Raw genomic sequence first — 18,839 nt, forward strand, 5'->3', positions numbered from 1 at the left:
AGAAGCATCTCACTGCAGTTATTTCAGCCAAAGGGGGTAACACTAGCTATTAGGAGGTAGGGTGTCCTAACGTTTTCCTCAGTTAGAATATGCATTTTTGTAGAATTACATTTACAGAAGATCTTGAAAAGTCTTTTCTTCAGTTTTAATTGTTTAGTTATATTTCTATAATCCCTCAGTATTGTTGAAATTGAGATTAAATATCTATATATCCAAAAATGTTACAAAAATACACAGGCTTTCATAGGGTGTCCTAAATTTTCATATGACTGTAGCCTTCTCTATGATATTTTAATGATTACATATAACATTATGCTTGTTTCTGTTTTCTCAGCAAGTGTTTATTCATTTAAAGGTAGTTGCTACCACTAATACCATGTTTATGTTGTTTAATATATATCTCTAATTTCAGTTATTCCAGTGTAATAGTTCACACCTTTATACAACATGGTTTAAAGATTTGTTTGTGAAATATCCATAGTGATTTTAATAGTTTCGTATAAACACAGTATTATTATAGTATTTGTTAATGAAATATCATAATTTTTCATGGCAAACAATAAGCCGTACTTGATGTTCTTATTCTGAAACAAATTGTTTCTAGTGACATTACTTTACAAAATAAGTTTATTGTTGGATAGTTGAGGTTATTTAAGGAAAGTGACGTTTCGTGAGTACATTCGTTTCAATAAAACCAAATTTATTTCATGCTGTTATATAGTTTTTCTCAAAGGGAATAGCTTTTTCATTGTCTTTTGAACTTACATAGAGTACCATACATATATATATATATAGTTGGTTTCAAACTAATTTTCAAAATTACGAAGGCCAGGAATGGTCTAGTGGTTAGATCATATTACTTGAAATTTGTGGATCGCAGATTTGAATCCTGCCACTGAACATACTCCCCATTTCAGCCTGATGGTGCCATAATATGAAGGTCAATCGTACCGTTTATCGGGAAAAGGTAACTCAAGGTTTGAATGTAGGTGAAGTTTACTAATTGACTACTTTATTGTTTATCATTTCTAAAGTAAAGACATTCAACCCAAAGTCCCTTCGAGTAGTTTTACACGAATTTCAAAAGCAAACCAGTTTATGAAATTATTTTTAAGTTAATGCGTATGAATCAAAGTTTTTACACAAAAAACGTAGAATACAGCATGAATATAATTGAGACCTTTATTTTAATATATATATCCAGTGAAGTTTAATTAAATGTGAGTTTTATTTAAATGGTTCAGAAAAAGTACTTATTTTCATGGCAAATATCCTGAGATTTATTTCATTCGTCGTTTTGCTCCACCGTTAAACACCCTGGATAAAGATACAAGTTTATCATCTAATCATCTCTTCTACATAAACTGACTCGAATATTTAGAACAGATCCCTTAGGCAAAAATGTAGTCTAATAATAGCATTTCAATAATAGTGACGAATAACAATATATATGCATGGAATATTTCGAAATACATATTTAATTTTCATTGAATTTCTACAATACATAAAAAACAAACTGTAATTGCAAATAATAACTTGGATGTTGAAGAGAATATTCTACAAAGATAAACATTTCAAAGGGAAATTTGGAAACTCAAAGAGGAGAGAAGGATTGCAAAAACCAGCAAATGAGCTTGAAATTAAATAAATGAGTGATTTTTTTATATATTGTTAATGATAAAGAATTAAAACAATGTTTAACTAAACAAAAGTAGAATTATTATCTAAACCAGAGAACATTTATTTAGTAAGTGAAATTTCATAGAATTGATAATCCTTATCTGTGAAAGTCGTATCTAAAACTTAAACTTTAAAGTCTGTTGTTGAAGTTTTGCGTCCAATACTTTACTATGTTTGGTTAAATAGAAAAAATTAACAAGGATTACAGTAAGTTTTTTGGTTGTATTCTTCATCATTATACATTCAGAAGTTTCGTTTACTCGTCAAATTGTTAGTAACTAAGCTTTTCTTACATATTCTTTTATTATTAATACCACGATATGATTAATGAAAGATATAGCTAAAGATATTCTTTTAGACTGTTAAGTTAATGAATATCTTCGTGAACTTTAACAGTAAAAATATAATGAACCACCAAATCTGAGTTTCGTAATTCAAAGGTTCTAGCAGTTTCGATATCAGAAAGACAGTAAGAAAGATAAACTGCTGTTTACGATTGTCGGCCATGGTTGTGTACATATTTTTGTTACACTTATAAGAGTCTTTTGGTAAAATTATTCGTATCAATGTTACGCTATAAAAATGAAAAGCAACAACATACTTTTAGTAGAAAACAAATTAATACTTGGTGTTACTTATGATATATTTTTACAGGTTTGGAGAAAAAGAATTTAGCATCACTACTATATTCTTCTTAATAATAAAGTAGCTTGGAACTATCGAAGTAAAGAGATATACATTTGGTTTAACGTTGAAGACATAGGATATTATTATTAGTTGCTCTTCTACCCTATTACACAACTTCAATTATATTTCAAAATGTTAGTAATATTACCGCATGCTGCTGCTTATCTGGAACTTTTTAAAAGAGAAAATACCTTTTGTGAAGGATAAATTCTTATTTTGTGAATATGTATGACCGGGGAAACAATTGTCACACTGTGATAAAAATCAAACTCTGAAAATCATTGTTTGAGGTGATTTAAGAAGAGATACAGAAAGCCAGGCTAAAACACGAACCTAAACATTGGAACTTCGCACGAATAGCAAAGATTTCTTCCTTTTAAATAATACAAAATTCATTTTTCATTAGTTTTTTGAAAGACTTTATTTTCACAAAATTTCAAATTTATAAATAGAAGTTACTTTGTAGGAGAAGCATGTGTCGAGTGGCTAATTAACTGTTTGTACATAAGTTTAGGTTGTATGCTAATGTTGGTCATAATTCCATACTAATGTTTATAGCACAAATAAAACGAAAGTAATAGTTTCTCAAATGTTATTACAATTGATATGCTTTACACTTTAGCACAGACTTTTGTGCAACACAAATTTCAAAAAAGAACATATATTTTTGTTGACATATTATACATAAGACAAATCTTGTGAACAGCTAAACTTTGTCATTTTCAAACATATCCCATACTAGAAAAACGCAATACCTGTAATACATTTAATTTTTATAACTAATAATATTTGAAAACAGTTACTAAAATATCTCGCAAGAAATAGTTGGGTAATCATAGTGCATTAAACGAAATATGTTCTAATATAATTGTTTAATTATTTTTTTAAAAACAAACTTCTATTCACGCTAAAACCAATGATTGAAAACAATTCTGTGCGAAGTTGTTGCAACATTTTGAATCAAATAAGTGGATAAGAATTAATTGCTAACAGTTTCAACAACTATATATAATGTTTACATAGCCTGTTATACCCGATTTCAGATAACTCATCCACTTTCAAGAGAATTGATTAGTCGCTCTATTAGTGTTTCTTACTGATCTCACAGCTTACGTCGGGAATTTTGTTGATGCCTATATAAATTCCCTTGTGACTATGTGTATATTTTTATTATGTCAAAGTTTTCAACGTGTTTCGGCCTCAAATTTTACAAGAGCTTAATTTCGTGATAGTACCTAATGGCCAAACAATGGAAACTCTAATCTAACACTAATTTAATGATCCAAGGTAAAACGCAATATTCTGTTCTGAGGAAATCTTACTACAGATTGTTTTATACACTTTGTTTTGTGCTTGGATAAAAACCGTAATAACATAAAAATGAATGAATGAAAAACCTGTTAATTTTAAACTTCTAAGCCGAGCAGTGAACACTCATTAAATATAAATTTCACTTATAATGCCGAGAGAAACTGAGTTTTTCAAATGAATCCTTTATTTATGAAATTTTCGATAAATAATAAATCAATTTTCTATGGTAATAACAGTGGGATTTTGATTCAAATGTCAGAAACTTTTTAAAAACTTAATAAATATTTAAACCCTTTCTCTCTTCTACTATAATTATAACCATGTATAATACTGATGTAACACACCTGACTCTAGTTTAACAATTAATACACTTAATATTCTAATTAATAAAACAAACACAAGCAGCAACAAAACATGATAAAGTTAACAAATAAATTATAATTCATACTTTTGTATGAGCTGGGTTGGGCGTGTTCTTCATGTGATCTACCAAGTACCTATTAACACATATCATGATTAGAGTATGCATGACACTGTTGAAGGGCACGTTAAGATAGATACTTTATTGCCTTATTTTCTGCAGTGTCATTAAAGTTAGTATAATTCCTAAAGATCCTGATAATCTGGATTCTCTATTACAATAGTCCAGGTTACAAGTACATATTCTCCTCTTCCAGGCGATCTTATTTGTAACTTCGCAATTCTTTGTTATTTGGATGTCTCCAGAAACACAGTTTCTTCTCCAATGTTCCAGGTTACCTAAGAATGAAAAGTAATTAATTAGATAAGAAAATGTTTGAGAGGAATGGTTTTATACCGTATAAACTCTAATGTATCAAACATACGATAGTGAAGTCCCAAGTAACGCAAACTTTTGAACAGAGAAAACGAGATCTATTGCTGCAACTTAAACGTTTAACATACTTTTATTCGTGAAACCAATCAGTGATCTAAAACTTGGGCTAAAAAGATTTAAATATTTCTTTGCTGTGACAACAAAATAGCACAACTAGCAAACTTGTTTTAGGTTTATGAATAAAGCTTTTAGACACCAAAATGTATAAAAAACATTCAAATTAGTTTCATTAATGCGTCACTCATTCTTTGTTTCGTGACATGAGACGTGAAACGTTTTAGTGTGAGTGAAACAAACAAATCTATTAAATACAAAGCTTATTTTAAGAAAGATCAGTGAATGAACAGGTCAATATAAATTCAGTTATAAAACTCAAATGTAGTAACTTTATCTGTAATTTACCTGGTAATTAAATACAAGGTGCATTTTTTATGTATGTAATAAATATTCATACAGTTACGTACTTTTAAAACGAAAGTTGTATGATATTGTACCAATAAATTAATAAGCGGTTGTTTGATTGGAAATCAAAAGGAAAATTAATTATTAACAATAGAAAAGATAGAAATGGTTCATTTACAGTATTTAATAGTCGAGAACAACACTTTATTGTACTGGCTGTTTTCTACCCACAGTAGTTACAGCAACAGACGCCAGACAGTTACTGATTCCGTTGACAATGGCTGAGAGTTCTTGATTTTATATTTAGATTAACAATCGCTTTGGGTACAAATATGAGTAGGACGGAAGTATTCTGATGCTATGGTTTCATTTTTTATTACCTTTGGCGATGTAAAGGAAGGTGAAAACCAGAATACAGAAACATTATTGTTATTATGTAACCGAAATTAACTATTTTATTTAGAAATTAACAGTGCTGTCACATCGTTCTCTCAAAACATACGAGAAACAACAATATCAGACCCCACTGCCGAATAGCAACGATGGTATAATGATAAGTTTTGTCTAATCACACTCTCGTTACTATGCGTTCATACATCTTGACTTGTGTTTTTTTAAAACTACACTGGTTCTGCATCCTCAGAAGAGTGCTGCCGATATAACAAGAACACTGAAGTAAATGATGGCTTCCAGCTGGGAACTGTAGTAAAAGCGAACGTATCCAAGTATGTGTAACAAAACCTCAGAAAAATATTTAGAAGAGAAGAAAATGTTCAACCACTACATTATATGCTTTGTCTGGTATGTGTTTTGATAGAGTTGTTTTATTTATATATATCTATTCTCTAATTTGTACTTATACAACCTATATTATCACAGAAATGAGAGTGCAAAAATAGTTCGAAACACCAAGAAAATAAATAAATTTTGATTAAAGTTTGGACTAAACGTTTTTATAGAAAACCAGAACATTAAGTACAACTACTGGTTTGATCTTTGCCATTCACACTCTTTATAATCTGAAAATGATATTTATATTCAGAAAGAGAGACAAACCATTAGTCATCTATCCAGCTGGATTAATTAGAAATTCAAATTTTTGTATTTTTTTTGGCTGAGTAGTCCATTAACACTTATTTGCAATTATATTACGGATGACAGTGACAGCTTTGAATCGTAAACTATAAGTGTAAAGTGTGAAATTGTGGATATAAAGCCTAAATTTGTCTGTCTTGAAGTTTTCTCTGGGACCTTTAAAGTTACTAGAAATAATCTTGTAAATACATAATACTGCAGTAAATACGTTTGACAGTAGATGCTGTGTGCAGAGGTTAATCAATTTACAACAGCTTGCATATTGAATAAGAAATCAGTACTGGCGAAAGGGCGTGATGTGGCAGATCTAGTGTGATTGACATATTATAACATGGTTTACTTTAGTTTTCCTCTTAAGTTGAACAGCCTCTGACGTGAAACTACATCGATTGAAAGCTCCAACTTTTTAATATCAACTGAGTTGAAATTTGATGACTTACAAGTGCAGATGATGCCTCCAAGTCTGGGATGATTAGATTACACGGTTTATTGACGTAAATTGTCCTTTTTCATCATTATAAAAGTACGCCTATCGCGAAATGTTAATGTTCCAATGTTGAACTATGCTGATAAGGGACAGATGTGATTTATGCAGAAAAGAAATCCTTGTGTTGCTCAAACGGATCTTTTGAAGTCATCGTTTACGTATGGATGGAAAATGCTAGAAAACGTACAAAATTGGCTTCTGTGTTTTTTTTTTTAATTTTCCCACATTAAAAACTGTACAGTGATGGTTGAGGAAGGGGTTGTAAAACCTAGGCAGTCATCTTTTGGTTTTTACTGCAGATCGTGAACACCTTCTGTATCATTTACTTACACTCTCTTATTTCACAAGGAAAATAAATTTCTATATAAAAAACAAACAATTAAAACTTTTGGGTGATTTTGTAAAAAAAAAATTGCCTCTTATACGCTCATAAAGTAGCAAAATGCTAGTTAGTTTAGTTTCTATATATTAATCTAATATTTCTTCCTCCTATTAATATTTCTATATATAAACATTCATTTCCTCCTAATAAAATACAAGTACTTCATCAACTATCTGGCAGTCTGTCATGGACTGGTGGTTAGTGTTCTCGACTCAGAACATGCAAGTTGTGAAATCGAATTCCGTCACAGAACATGGTCGTCTATTCGACCGTGGGGAAGTTATAATGTAACGGAAAAAAGTATCCAAAGAGTTAATATTGGGAGGTTTGGACCAGTTTCCTTCTCGCTAGTCTATTAGTTAAAATTAAGAACGTTTACGAATTTAAACCTCCAATAACTTTGAACGAAAATTAACAAACAAATTTTACCATTGGAATCCCACTGAACAAATGTCTCACAACCATGGTCACATTCATGACTGTACACTTTCTGCCCATTGAAATTGTTGTCTGTGCAACGATCTGTCTGGTTGTTCCTATCATTTGGACTCCAGCTGCAAATGTAACATTGGGTAGCAAAGCCTGGAATACGGAACCAGTCTGAAAATTAAATTATCTTTTGGGGTAACAAATTGAAAATATCTATACTCGAAGTACTGTAATCTTTCTTCTTTCCTTAAGAAAACTAAATTTATACACCAAAATTAGAAAACAACTTTCTATCGATACTACCAATTTATATTCTGTAAACAAATTTCTTCGAAACTCTTAAAGATTTTCACTGATGATCTTGCATACATTCACACAGATGTTTAAAATGAACTTGACTGTTTTATCCACTTCAATGAACAAATACGAAAGATGTAACGGAAAGACAAATATTAAGAATATGAATTATATTTTTTCATTGCTTAATCAACAAAACCAAATTATTTATGAATTAAAGGAGACATGATAATATGACTTTAGAAATTATAATTATAATCAACTAGAAACTATAATTCATCATCCTTAACGCAGAAACATCAGATATTTTATGTAACAGAACATACCATTTAGATACACATAACATTAACGCAATGAGTATAACCTTTTCACAACATAAAAAAAAACTTGACCCTTGTATTTTAATTATTATTAGTCTGTTTTGCTTTATAATAATAGCTTATTTTATTTTGCTTTTATTAACATTAGATTAACTTAAATAATTTTAACAATTTTCTCTTCACTGTGACGTTGAATATCTTTAAACTGTTGATAAGCATGTCCACTCTCTGTTATGCTTGTACTTGAAATTATGGTCGTTGTTACAGTAGAAATTATCGATCGTGAAACCAACAAACAAGACAGAACCAATTTACAATAATAATTATTCACAAGTTTATTATATAACAATAACAATAATTTTACAATGACAGGCGGTTAGGTCTCTGCGGAAGATACTAACTTTACACCAACCTTAGCAACATTTATTTACTATCATACAGCTCTAGAAACTTCTAAACTGTAAAATCTTCTGTACGTGTATGTCATCACATCCTTTCTGAAATGCTCGATTCTAGTAAGTTCGCTGACCTCCAATCTGCATTACAGAAAGTTTCGGCACTTTATAGATTTCTAGGTCTAAGTCACGAATGTTCCAAAATATTCAATAAGTATTCTGTAGTTCGGGAATATTCAGTAAGAATTAATCAAATTAATTATCCAAAGGATTCTGACGAGGTTTGTTTGGCTTTTACATTCTGACCAGTGTAACGGATTTACTATTATATATATATTTTAATATCGATGTTTCTTTAAGTTGAATTTATATTCAGAAATGTGCATAACTTATACCATTAAATGTGTATTGCGAAATTCTTGCACGTTCTCTAAAGTTGTAGAAGATTCTAGAGTATAAGAATCAACAATATATGTGTGTACGTAAACACTAGTGTATCGTGAGTATTGTTGTGCGGGCTACAATTTTTAGAAACTTTCCTCATGCGTATAAATATAACGAACGCGACACACCAAAAGACATGCGACAGTACGTAGTGATTTACTATAACTGGTATGCTATAAACCTCGGCAGTTATAAATGCTTATTAATCGCGAACTTCAGATATTTGACATGAAACATTTATAGATGTTGAACAATACAAACCATTTAACTTCAATGGATTCACGTCTGACATTAACATTTTTGAGAAAACATTACATAACTTCATCGGTGGAGAAACTCGACGTGTGATTTGTTTGTTTGTTTGTTTTGGAATTTCGCACAAAGCTACTCGAGGGCTATCTGTGCTAGCCGTCCCTAATTTAGCAGTGTAAGACTAGAGGGAAGGCAGCTAGTCATCACCACCCACCGCCAACTCTTGGGCTACTCTTTTACCAACGAATAGTGGGATTGACCGCAACACTATACACCCCCACGGCTGGGAGGGCGAGCATGTTTAGCGCGACGCGGGCGCGAACCAGCGACCCTCGGATTACGAGTCGCACGCCTTACGCGCTCGGCCAGATCCCCATTTAAGTGAATTGTATCTACATCAACTCGAAATTAACTCACCCTTCGTGAATTCTCATTAATATATCAAGGAAGTCCTAAACCAGATAGAAGCCTCAATATTATTTGTAAGTTTGTAAAACTTTTGTATATAGATCGTTATTTGTAATTACCGCTATTGTAAATTTATTATTGTTTGTGTATTAAAATATTTTCATATTAAAAAGAAATTGTATGTATGAATCTTGTTGGCACACATCATAAATTGGATATATATTAACCATTATTAAACTTCCAAATATAAATTTACGTACAATCATTACAGTATTATTAACACTACTATATAACACCATGAAAATTAAAATGGTTAGAATTATAGATCTATAATAAGCAAAATGCAAGGACTACGTATATATTTATGCTCGTGACAGCCCCATTAGGTGTATTTAAATCGTGTGTTATGTTACTAACGTACTCAATAATACTACCTTAACATTAGCTAAGCGAAGTTTTACTGTATTTTAGCTATTTATAATCTTAAGTTTTAATTTTGATACTTAAAGCATATTGTTTAACTCCAGTACTTGCAGAATGCGTCTTTTTAAACGAGGTATGTTAATTAATTCGGACTTCTAGTTGACAAAGTTTCTCATTTTCTAGAATATATGTGTGTTTTTCTTATATAAAGCAAAACTGTCTGTTTGTCTATCTGTCTGGGGTAACATGTTGTGTGAAACTAGTTGAGCCAACTTCGATGAAATTTTGAAGAAATCTTAGGTGTACCCTTTTCCAAATGCTAATGGTTTGATTTTGGGAGATTTTTCAGTTTTGCTCCTTCCTGCCGCGAATAAGATCTCAATTGAGCGACGATAGAAGAATACAAAAAGTCGACAATAAAAGAAAAGGAAGTTTAATTTCATGCGAAATACAGATACTTTTGCATCATACGAAATATTCGTGTACTATAGCTCAAATTAGTGGAATATGGAGTAACATTACATTTTAAACTCTGCATTGCTAAGTACATTTGTTAGCATGTTTATGTTTCTCAGACAGCAAAGCAAGTGAAACAAGAACTTGACTCGCTTAAATATTTATCGACTAAGATTAGGATATAAATAAATTTTTTGATGTTCTTCTTGGCAATGCTTTTTATAATAGGATTGATGAATGTGGAAACAAATCAAAATAGATTAAGTAGAAAAATATCTTGAAACGTATTTAATTATTACATGTTTTCACTTCTTATTTAAATATTAAGAGGAACCTGATTGCTGAAAGATAATATTCTTTTTAATATATATGTGTTTTAAGAAATCATTACGAATTTCACAACAAAATTATATCATACATTTTGCAGTTAGCATATTAAAAGCTAGCGAGCTTTTTTTTTTAAATTAGAAAAGGAAAGTTTTCTGTCATTTTAAAGTATTTAAAACATTTTAAAAGATTGTTTACATGCCTTATTTATTGATGAATCATATCATAATTAATATCCATATCTGGCTAACCTGAACATCAGAGAGTGATGTCTAGATTTGAATAAAGATGAAAGTAGTAAGTACCTTGCATCACGAGTGACATTAGCGCCATCACTTTTAAAGAGCTACACTTGTCCATCCAGCTTATATAGTTTCCTGTATCCCTATGAAAGAAAATAAAAATGAGTACTATAATATATATACGTGGTGCTTGAACTAAATAATGTGTTAATTCTACGAGTAGAAAAAAATCAAGACTTAATAATATGGTATTTCTTTATACTTTTAGCTGAAATTAGATTTATCTTATTCTTACACTACATTTTTTATTAATGTGATCCAAATATTATCTTACACTCCTCTCCTTCTCGAAAACCCTTAAGAGACTGGATAAAGAACGTCTATATTATTGGATACAAAAACATAATGGTTTCAGAATAACATGTTGGTATTTTAAGCATTCAAACGTTCTTATATATGCAAACTGTTCTTTAGAAATGTTAGACGTGTCATATAGCCTATACTAGCTTAGGGGAAAATCTGAAGGGTTATAACACGAAAACAATGAGTTCTATATCCCTTGGTCAGCACAACAACAGATAATCCATTGTGTAGCTATGTGTTTAATGAGAAACATATCTTATAGGGTTGATACTTTTACGAAGACGATAAAAATACATCATATTCCAACTGAGAAAGAAAGTTTTGTAATAAAGTTTAAAAACACGATAATATCAAAAATGTTTTTAATTATTAAAATTTTGGCATTGTTTCAGATTTAAACAGCATTGCTAAAACCTGAAAAAATTAGTTCAGAATACTTTAACAATATGAGAACTTATGTGAGTAAACAAAACAAAGTTACGAAGAACATATTGAAAGGGTAATAACGGAATGTAAACAAAACGTTTGGCAAACATATGTCCAGTAATAATGTTAAGAGAAAACATTACAATGAAAAACTTAAATATAAGTACAAACTTCTTCATCTTTAAATATAATAATATTAATAATATAAAGATACCTTGGGAATCTCCAAGTGATAAGATTAGTGACAGCATAAAAAAGTTGATATTATTTAGTATTTGGCGATCAAGAAACCTTTGATTTAAGTGACCTGGAACTAGGAGTGATCCAAACATCTGCTTCAGTCAATTTAAAATAACATGAACCAAGTAGGAAAAATACTTCGAAATTATGGGTGAAACATTTCTTGGACAGTAAAATGGAGACGTAAAAAGTAGGGACTTTGTTTAGAAAGAGTTAATAATTTGGGATGAGAATTAAAGATTTAGGTATAAACCTAGTAATTTATGTAAAGATTAGGCTCATTGAATTTGTTAATAGCCTCAACACAAGCCTTAAAACCCGCTTTTGTAACAATCAAATGGTTCTTAAATTACCAAAGTGTGTGCCATAGACACTTGGAAAACTTTCTTTAATAAAAAGTTCGTAATCTCTGGTCCGAAATGAAGAATTTTAAAATTTTCCAGAAGAATGAAGTGGTTATTACTCTCACTGTGTAACTTGATACAAGATTAGTTAGCTTACATCCGCTTTTTCTTGTATTTGTAAGTAACGTGTACTTTTACTAGCACAGGTAACTTTAGAGCTATCACAAAAAAATATTTATGAACGACACAGAGGTGAAGATTAGTTTAAATTTTAAATATTTTTTGAATTCTGAATCTTGTCTTTGATACTAAAAGTGAGCTTAAACCAGTCATTATCGAGAAATTTAAATAATAGAACAAAGTTAAAACACCTCAATAATGAATAGCTTTAGCTTACCTTCAAGCATCAGGAATATCTTCAACGGACTTCAAGATATTTGAGAAACAGTAAACCACTTTTGTATAGATATGTCCTACAGCTTCGCCTGATACAACTTTTATATAGCCTATCTTACACCTCCGCAACTCCGTTTTACCGAAAATACACAAAAATAGTTTACTGGTTTACTTCTCAGTCCTATTGTATTCATTCCTACATACTTGTTAATTATATTGTACCTGCATTAATTTCAATAAGTTATAATGAATTTACTATTAAAGTCTCTCTTCTTCTGATCAAGAAATGTCAAAATTTCTTAATGCAAGACAGTGTGTTAGTCTTGATATTCAGCTTTTAGTTCACTAACATCCCACTAGATGAAATAATTCAAATAATTATTATTCCCAAACAATGATGACATGTATTGGTAACTTTAACAGACAAATATTGAAAAAGTTGTTTGTTTGTTTTTTTAAATTCCCTCTCAAATATAATCACTTCATTTTTACTGATCAGTTTAAACATAGCCCACCCTGGGTTCGACCCTTGCCAATATTACGAATTTCAGTGTCATATTTAATTTCCTTCTTCTGCTTTTCCGTTTGGCATGGGACGCCGTCCTTATCACGTGTGGCCCTATTCCACTCATATCAATTCATTGCCAAGTCTTCTGCAATTCATGTCTCTTACGTAACCCCTTTAATCCTGTCTTTCCAATGCTTTATTGGACATCTCCGTCTTCTTTTGCCGGACAGTGGAAACTCTAATGTTTTCCTTATTGCTTGTTTTTTTTCTCTTCATGTGACCGAACCACTTCCTCAGCCTTACTTCTCTTGTTCTTTTTTCGAATTCCAAAGACTCCTTAATATCCTTTAAACTGGATTAGAGAACTTGTAGGCTATCGATAGCTCCTTACGAAGCTGTAATAGCGAAATATTGAGGTAATAAACTTACATTATGGAGACAGTTCACGGTTTTATTTATATTTATTATCAAATACATTTCTGCTGCACGTCTCATTGTAAAGTTAGCTACATTCTCACCATTTAAATCTTGTTCTTCCTAAACTTTTGGTTATACTAAAACTTCTTACTTAATAGTTAACATCATTTGTGTAGTTAAAATATATGAACTAACTTTTTGAAGTTTTAACGTTGGTGGTGAAATTTGAAAGAAATTCGAAACGTCCATAACGAAATATTTTGTTTTTGTTATTAATGAGTTTTTAATGGTTCGTATTCTATGTTGAAATAGTTTTTAGTGGTTAATTACAAAGCATATACATCTAGTAATGCATCTGGTTGGGTAATCTATAAAAGTGCTTTAAATGTAGTGTATGGATTCAAACAATTCTTCGTCCTCCTTACGTAAAATAATGATAAAGATTCAAACTTGGAACAGAATAAATGTTTTGTTTTTAATTGGGTGTCTTATTAAACAATAAACAAAAATGTGACAACCAATCTGTAGCAAAATAAATGCAAAAATTTCTTTTTTGATTTTTTGTTAAGACAAAACTGCTGAAACAAGTAATTTATTTTTCATGACTTATCTAATGTAATACGTCATGCATAAAATTCGGTTTAAAGTATTAATTCCAGTGTTCCCCGTTGGTACAGAGGTATGTCTCCGGATTTACAACACTAAAATTAGAGGTTCGGTTCCCCTTGGCGGGCTCAGTAGATAGCTTTACGTGACTTTGTTATAAGAAAACATTAATTCCAGTGATGCCTGCAAATAGAGGTTTTCTTCTTATTAACATGCACGTGTCCTGCTACTCTGAATTTAACAAACAAGATGTCTAATAACAAAGCTACACTCTGTTTCTCCAATAAAGGTTAAATACTTATGGAAAATTGAACTAACATTCTTTATGAAAGATGTATTTGAATGACGCTAATTCTTAATTAAGTATATTTTAAACACAAGAGAGATGTTTTTTCATCATTTAATTATAAACTGTGTTCTCTGGTCATGCAACAGAAGAGCCAGTAATATTTTAATATAATATAATTTACCGAAAGTTAATGATAGTATACGATACAAGTATAAGGAAACAAAACATCTCTAAGTAAAAAAAGCTGTGTAGGGATGAATACCAAGCTCCAGGAAAGAATAAGAAAATGGGGATGGAAATGAACGTATTGGATAATGATCACATAGTAACATATTTAATACATTCAAATACTTACATTTGTATGTTGTACAATAAGCCAAAATGTGTGACAACCTCAGAGATGAAATGACATATTTTTTTTAAACTAATTAATCTAGATTCTTTATTCACTACAATAAATGCTTATAAATCTATGACTTTTTTGGACATAGAGTAAAAAAAACAAACTTGTGAAGCACATATAAAAAAGGTAACCCAAAGTATAGTCAATATTGCAATTAATCATCCTACTAATTACTACTGGATATTCCTGTGTATTTCAAATGTGAAACAATAGATTTCTTCCAATTGTTTTGTTTGATCTTTAACAGTACTTTATTAGGAATAAACAAATCGACATAATGCAATTTATTATATGAATCCTACCAGCAGTTTATACATAAATGACTCAGTAGTTTGAAGATGTTTTGATCTGGTATTGTTATAAATGTACTTTTTTATGTGCCTCAATAAGTACAGCGTAATATTCTACCAAACACTTTAAATGATGAAATATAGTGAACTTAAATGAAAATATTTATATACCAGATGTGGTACATGTTATATTAGAAGCACTGATTTACACACAATAGAAAAATGTGTCCGTATGTCCGTTTATATCAACAGATACAGACCATTTTTGGTAGGACATTGAGGAACAATATTCTACATACGTCTACCAGGTTTCTTGAAAATATGAACATTTTTGACTGAGTTATAGAACAAAAGTAGTGTAAAAACTGGTTCCCATGTTGACATATAAGGATATTTTAGTTTTCGTAACCTTGCTGTGACCTTCACCCTCCAAGAACTATTCACTTCTAAGATGGACCATAATCTAAATGTAGATAAATTTTCGAAGAAGTTCATTAAGTCTTTTTCGAGAGTACTTACTGATAGACTTACAAACAAACACAGAGGAAGAAACATAACCTAGTGCAACTCGAGTTACGGAGGAAGAATAAGCAATATATATACATACACACACTTGTGTACGTTGTTTCCCTAAGTAAATGACACGTTTACTTTACAGTGCTGTCTTTTAACACATTCTATTAAAACGAAAGAGAGAAGCTGTTCTGTCTAAATGCTCATCTTTACTATCTTGTGTATATGAACCATCATGTACGTCACGTGAGTCGGAACTACTTTTGTTATACTTTCAAAGAATGAGGACACACTTCCTTAGTTTTATGGGAAGAGCGTATTTGAGTTACAGCGAATACTGTTCATCGAAAGTGGGTTATTCTGGAAGTGTTTAATAAAACTAAAGTGTCTTCCCGTTTGACCTTTCTATAGGCTGAAACCTTTTCCTAAATGATTACTACGAACAGTTTATGTTATTGAGTCAATCTCTAGGCAAAGCTTCTGTTTTTCCTTTTTAATACAAAGCGCGCCTAAGAAAACAAACAGGCAGCGTTGCTTTTATGTATTAGATTCATAATAAATTTTATTAAAAATATTGTTACTGATGTTGATTTTTTCAAATAACTTTCATTAAATGCATTTATTTATTTTAAAATAAAAGTTATCAAAGTGAATGGCTAAACTTTTATGGCTAAACTAAGACTATCCACCGCCGTTTCTAATTCTGAGCACTCTACCACTCACAACTCACATTAAGGAATTAATTGTTATTGTTATACCACACTCCACAAAATTTTAAGTTCGAGGAATATTTTGTAATATCGCGTGAATTTGAACCTAACATGCCAGCTTTAAAATTCAGAGCTTTACATAGGGTCATCCCGCTCTCAAAGAAATAGCTAAATATTGATTTAAATGGATACGTTAGCGAACAGTTTTAAATTACTGGAAATCGTTTAGTTTGCAACTGTTCATGTATTACACGTTTTTACAAGGATCTGATTTATGGAGTTAAGCAATTAAAGCTAAAGGAAAGAAAAAACTACATTTTTTGCAGAAATGTTTTAACATTTATGATGCAGACAGAGTTCTTCACAATAATGCACATGAATCTCAGTAGACATATGATACCTTCCTCTAGAGGTGCAGCAGTATGTCTGCGGTTCTACAATGTTAAAATCCGGGTTTCAATATCAGTGGTGGGCAGATCCCAAATAGCCCATTGTGTGTCTTTGTGCTTAACTTCAAACAAAGTTATACCATGCTTTATAAGAAGTGTTATGTGTTTCGTGACTTTGGTGAAATATTCTCATTGCCCTAAAGCTTTGAAACAAGATTTCACCTTATGTGTTAAAATGTCTTTTTGTTTTACTGATGATATGCACCATTGCATCATGTCGTTAGCGAAATATTTCTATTTGCAATACTAACGGGGAAAAACATTATAAAATGCATACAAAAATCTAAGACCAAACATCTGAGAAAAAGCCATTTTCTCGTTAATTCTGTCTTAGTATCCAACGATATAATAAAACAGTTAACAGCTCGACTAAAACGTGATCCATTCCATTTGGTGACAACTGATTTGAGTAGGACATTTTGCGACGTGCCTGTAATTGATTTATGGAGTGTTGATTCTATTATGTTATCAGAATTAGATGTTTCTTGTATTAGCGGCTTGTGTGAAACCGTGCATTTGAGCATACCATATTGTCCTATGCCATTAGATTCTTCCTGTCTCATTGGAGTGTGTAGCTAACACATCTTTTGAATATTGAATTAACACGAGGATTCACAGAGAATGTCATTGATAAAAAAAATGACTGTAGTTTGTATTGTTATGTATTAGTAGTAAAACAAATTATTTATTTTTTAGAAAAAATACATATATATAGACATAGACAGATGTACTGCGAAATCAATTCATCAAAGAATGTAGAAGTAGTTTGACGAAAGAATTACGATACATATAACTAATACGGAAAGGAATCAGTGAAGGACGTCTGTCGCAAATAAGTAGACTATGCGTTCTCTACATTCATATACAAATTTTCAAAATTTGTCATTATGTACTATTTTTACACTATGTTTGTAACTAATGTTCTTAAATGCCTTTCACTTTAGCTGCCCATTGTACGATTTCATTCTCTCAGAGTAGCATTTTTTTCTCGTAGAAAAAAAAAGTTGTAAGGTCCCCTATAGAAAGTGTAGTACGTTTTGGTTTAGTTTTTGTAAATCACAAAGTTACACAATGGACTATTTGTGCTATGTTCTCCACCTGGTTTTTAAAGCTGTAAGTTTGTAGACTTGCTACTGAGTCTCTAGAGAGCGTACGTTAAGTTGCAAAGATATACTTTTCTTGTTGGCCAGGTGACCACTGGTAACAATGACCTCTCTTGTGTTTATTTTGAAATGACTAATCACGTTTGTAATGCTAGCATTAAAGATTTGAGTAATTAAGTGAGAATTATTCAGTCTATAACGCGATCAAGATAATTACAGTTTTGAATCTAACACCATTAAGTTTGCACTAACTCTCCAATAAACATTTAACTATACATTTACTTATTTTGAATTTTCAGTCTTTATTCATTTATTGGATTTCACTAGTAAGAGAGCATATAATTACTCCAGTAATTTCCAATTTCCCAGTCATTAATCGGACCTGTCTTGACACTATGTTTGGAATCAGTCTTGCCTAAAACTAAAAGGAAAGGTTTGGTGTTGAGACTACAGGATATTTTATTTAATCTAACTTGTATATGCTTTTTCTTAAACTCTTTTATTCAAATTTTAAAATCTTTATTTGAATGAAATGATATTCTCTAGAGTGTGAAGGACCTATGAGAAAAAGGTAGAGTTAATCCCTGAAAAGATGTGATTGTATGACAGGAATGCAACACAGAAAGGTCCATAACTTCTCTCCTTGCTGTTGCATACTCAGGAAGATGAATCTGGTGCATACAAATGACTAACCGAGTTCCTTCCCCCAAATGAGTGACTTCATTATGAGGAAGGCATGAACAGCTGATAGATACTGTGGTGGTATAATGCATATGTTGATCTTCATAGGACTTCCAAGTCTCTGTTAACCAAGACATCCCACCCTAACTCTATGAGAGAGTAATAAAAAAAGACTGAGATGAAGTTGACACATACAATCTACTACTAA

At 31.0% G+C, this 18,839-nt stretch overlaps 1 protein-coding gene across 2 annotated transcripts; it reads right to left on the reverse strand.

The window, feature by feature from the left end:
* Positions 1-1,168: 1,168 nt before the first annotated feature.
* Positions 1,169-11,043, reverse strand: LOC143253000 (uncharacterized). 2 transcript variants are annotated; one of them, XM_076506025.1, is made up of 3 exons: positions 10,957-11,043; positions 7,330-7,500; positions 1,169-4,437 (listed from the first exon to the last, which is right to left on the reverse strand). In XM_076506025.1, exons 1-3 carry the CDS (start codon positions 11,009-11,011, stop codon positions 4,241-4,243), a joined length of 423 nt encoding a protein of 140 aa, XP_076362140.1. In that variant the 5' UTR covers positions 11,012-11,043; the 3' UTR covers positions 1,169-4,240. The 2 variants fall into 2 exon arrangements, with proteins under 2 accessions (XP_076362140.1, XP_076362141.1); XM_076506026.1 differs by having other exon boundaries at positions 7,330-7,482; positions 10,957-11,041.
* Positions 11,044-18,839: the final 7,796 nt, after the last annotated feature.

The sequence above is a fragment of the Tachypleus tridentatus genome, chromosome 6 (genome assembly GCF_004210375.1).
Source record: "Tachypleus tridentatus isolate NWPU-2018 chromosome 6, ASM421037v1, whole genome shotgun sequence".
NCBI lineage: Eukaryota > Metazoa > Arthropoda > Merostomata > Xiphosura > Limulidae > Tachypleus > Tachypleus tridentatus.

Coding starts and splice junctions, on each gene's coding strand:
- LOC143253000 (XM_076506025.1), bottom strand. CDS start 11,011: ATGGACAAGTGTAGCTCTTTAAAAGTGATGGCGCTAATGTCACTCGTG. Junction 7,501..10,956: donor AATGTCACTCGTGATGCAAG/GTACTTACTACT, acceptor TTTAATTTTCAG/ACTGGTTCCGTATTCCAGGC. Junction 4,438..7,329: donor TGTTCAGTGGGATTCCAATG/GTAAAATTTGTT, acceptor TTTCATTCTTAG/GTAACCTGGAACATTGGAGA.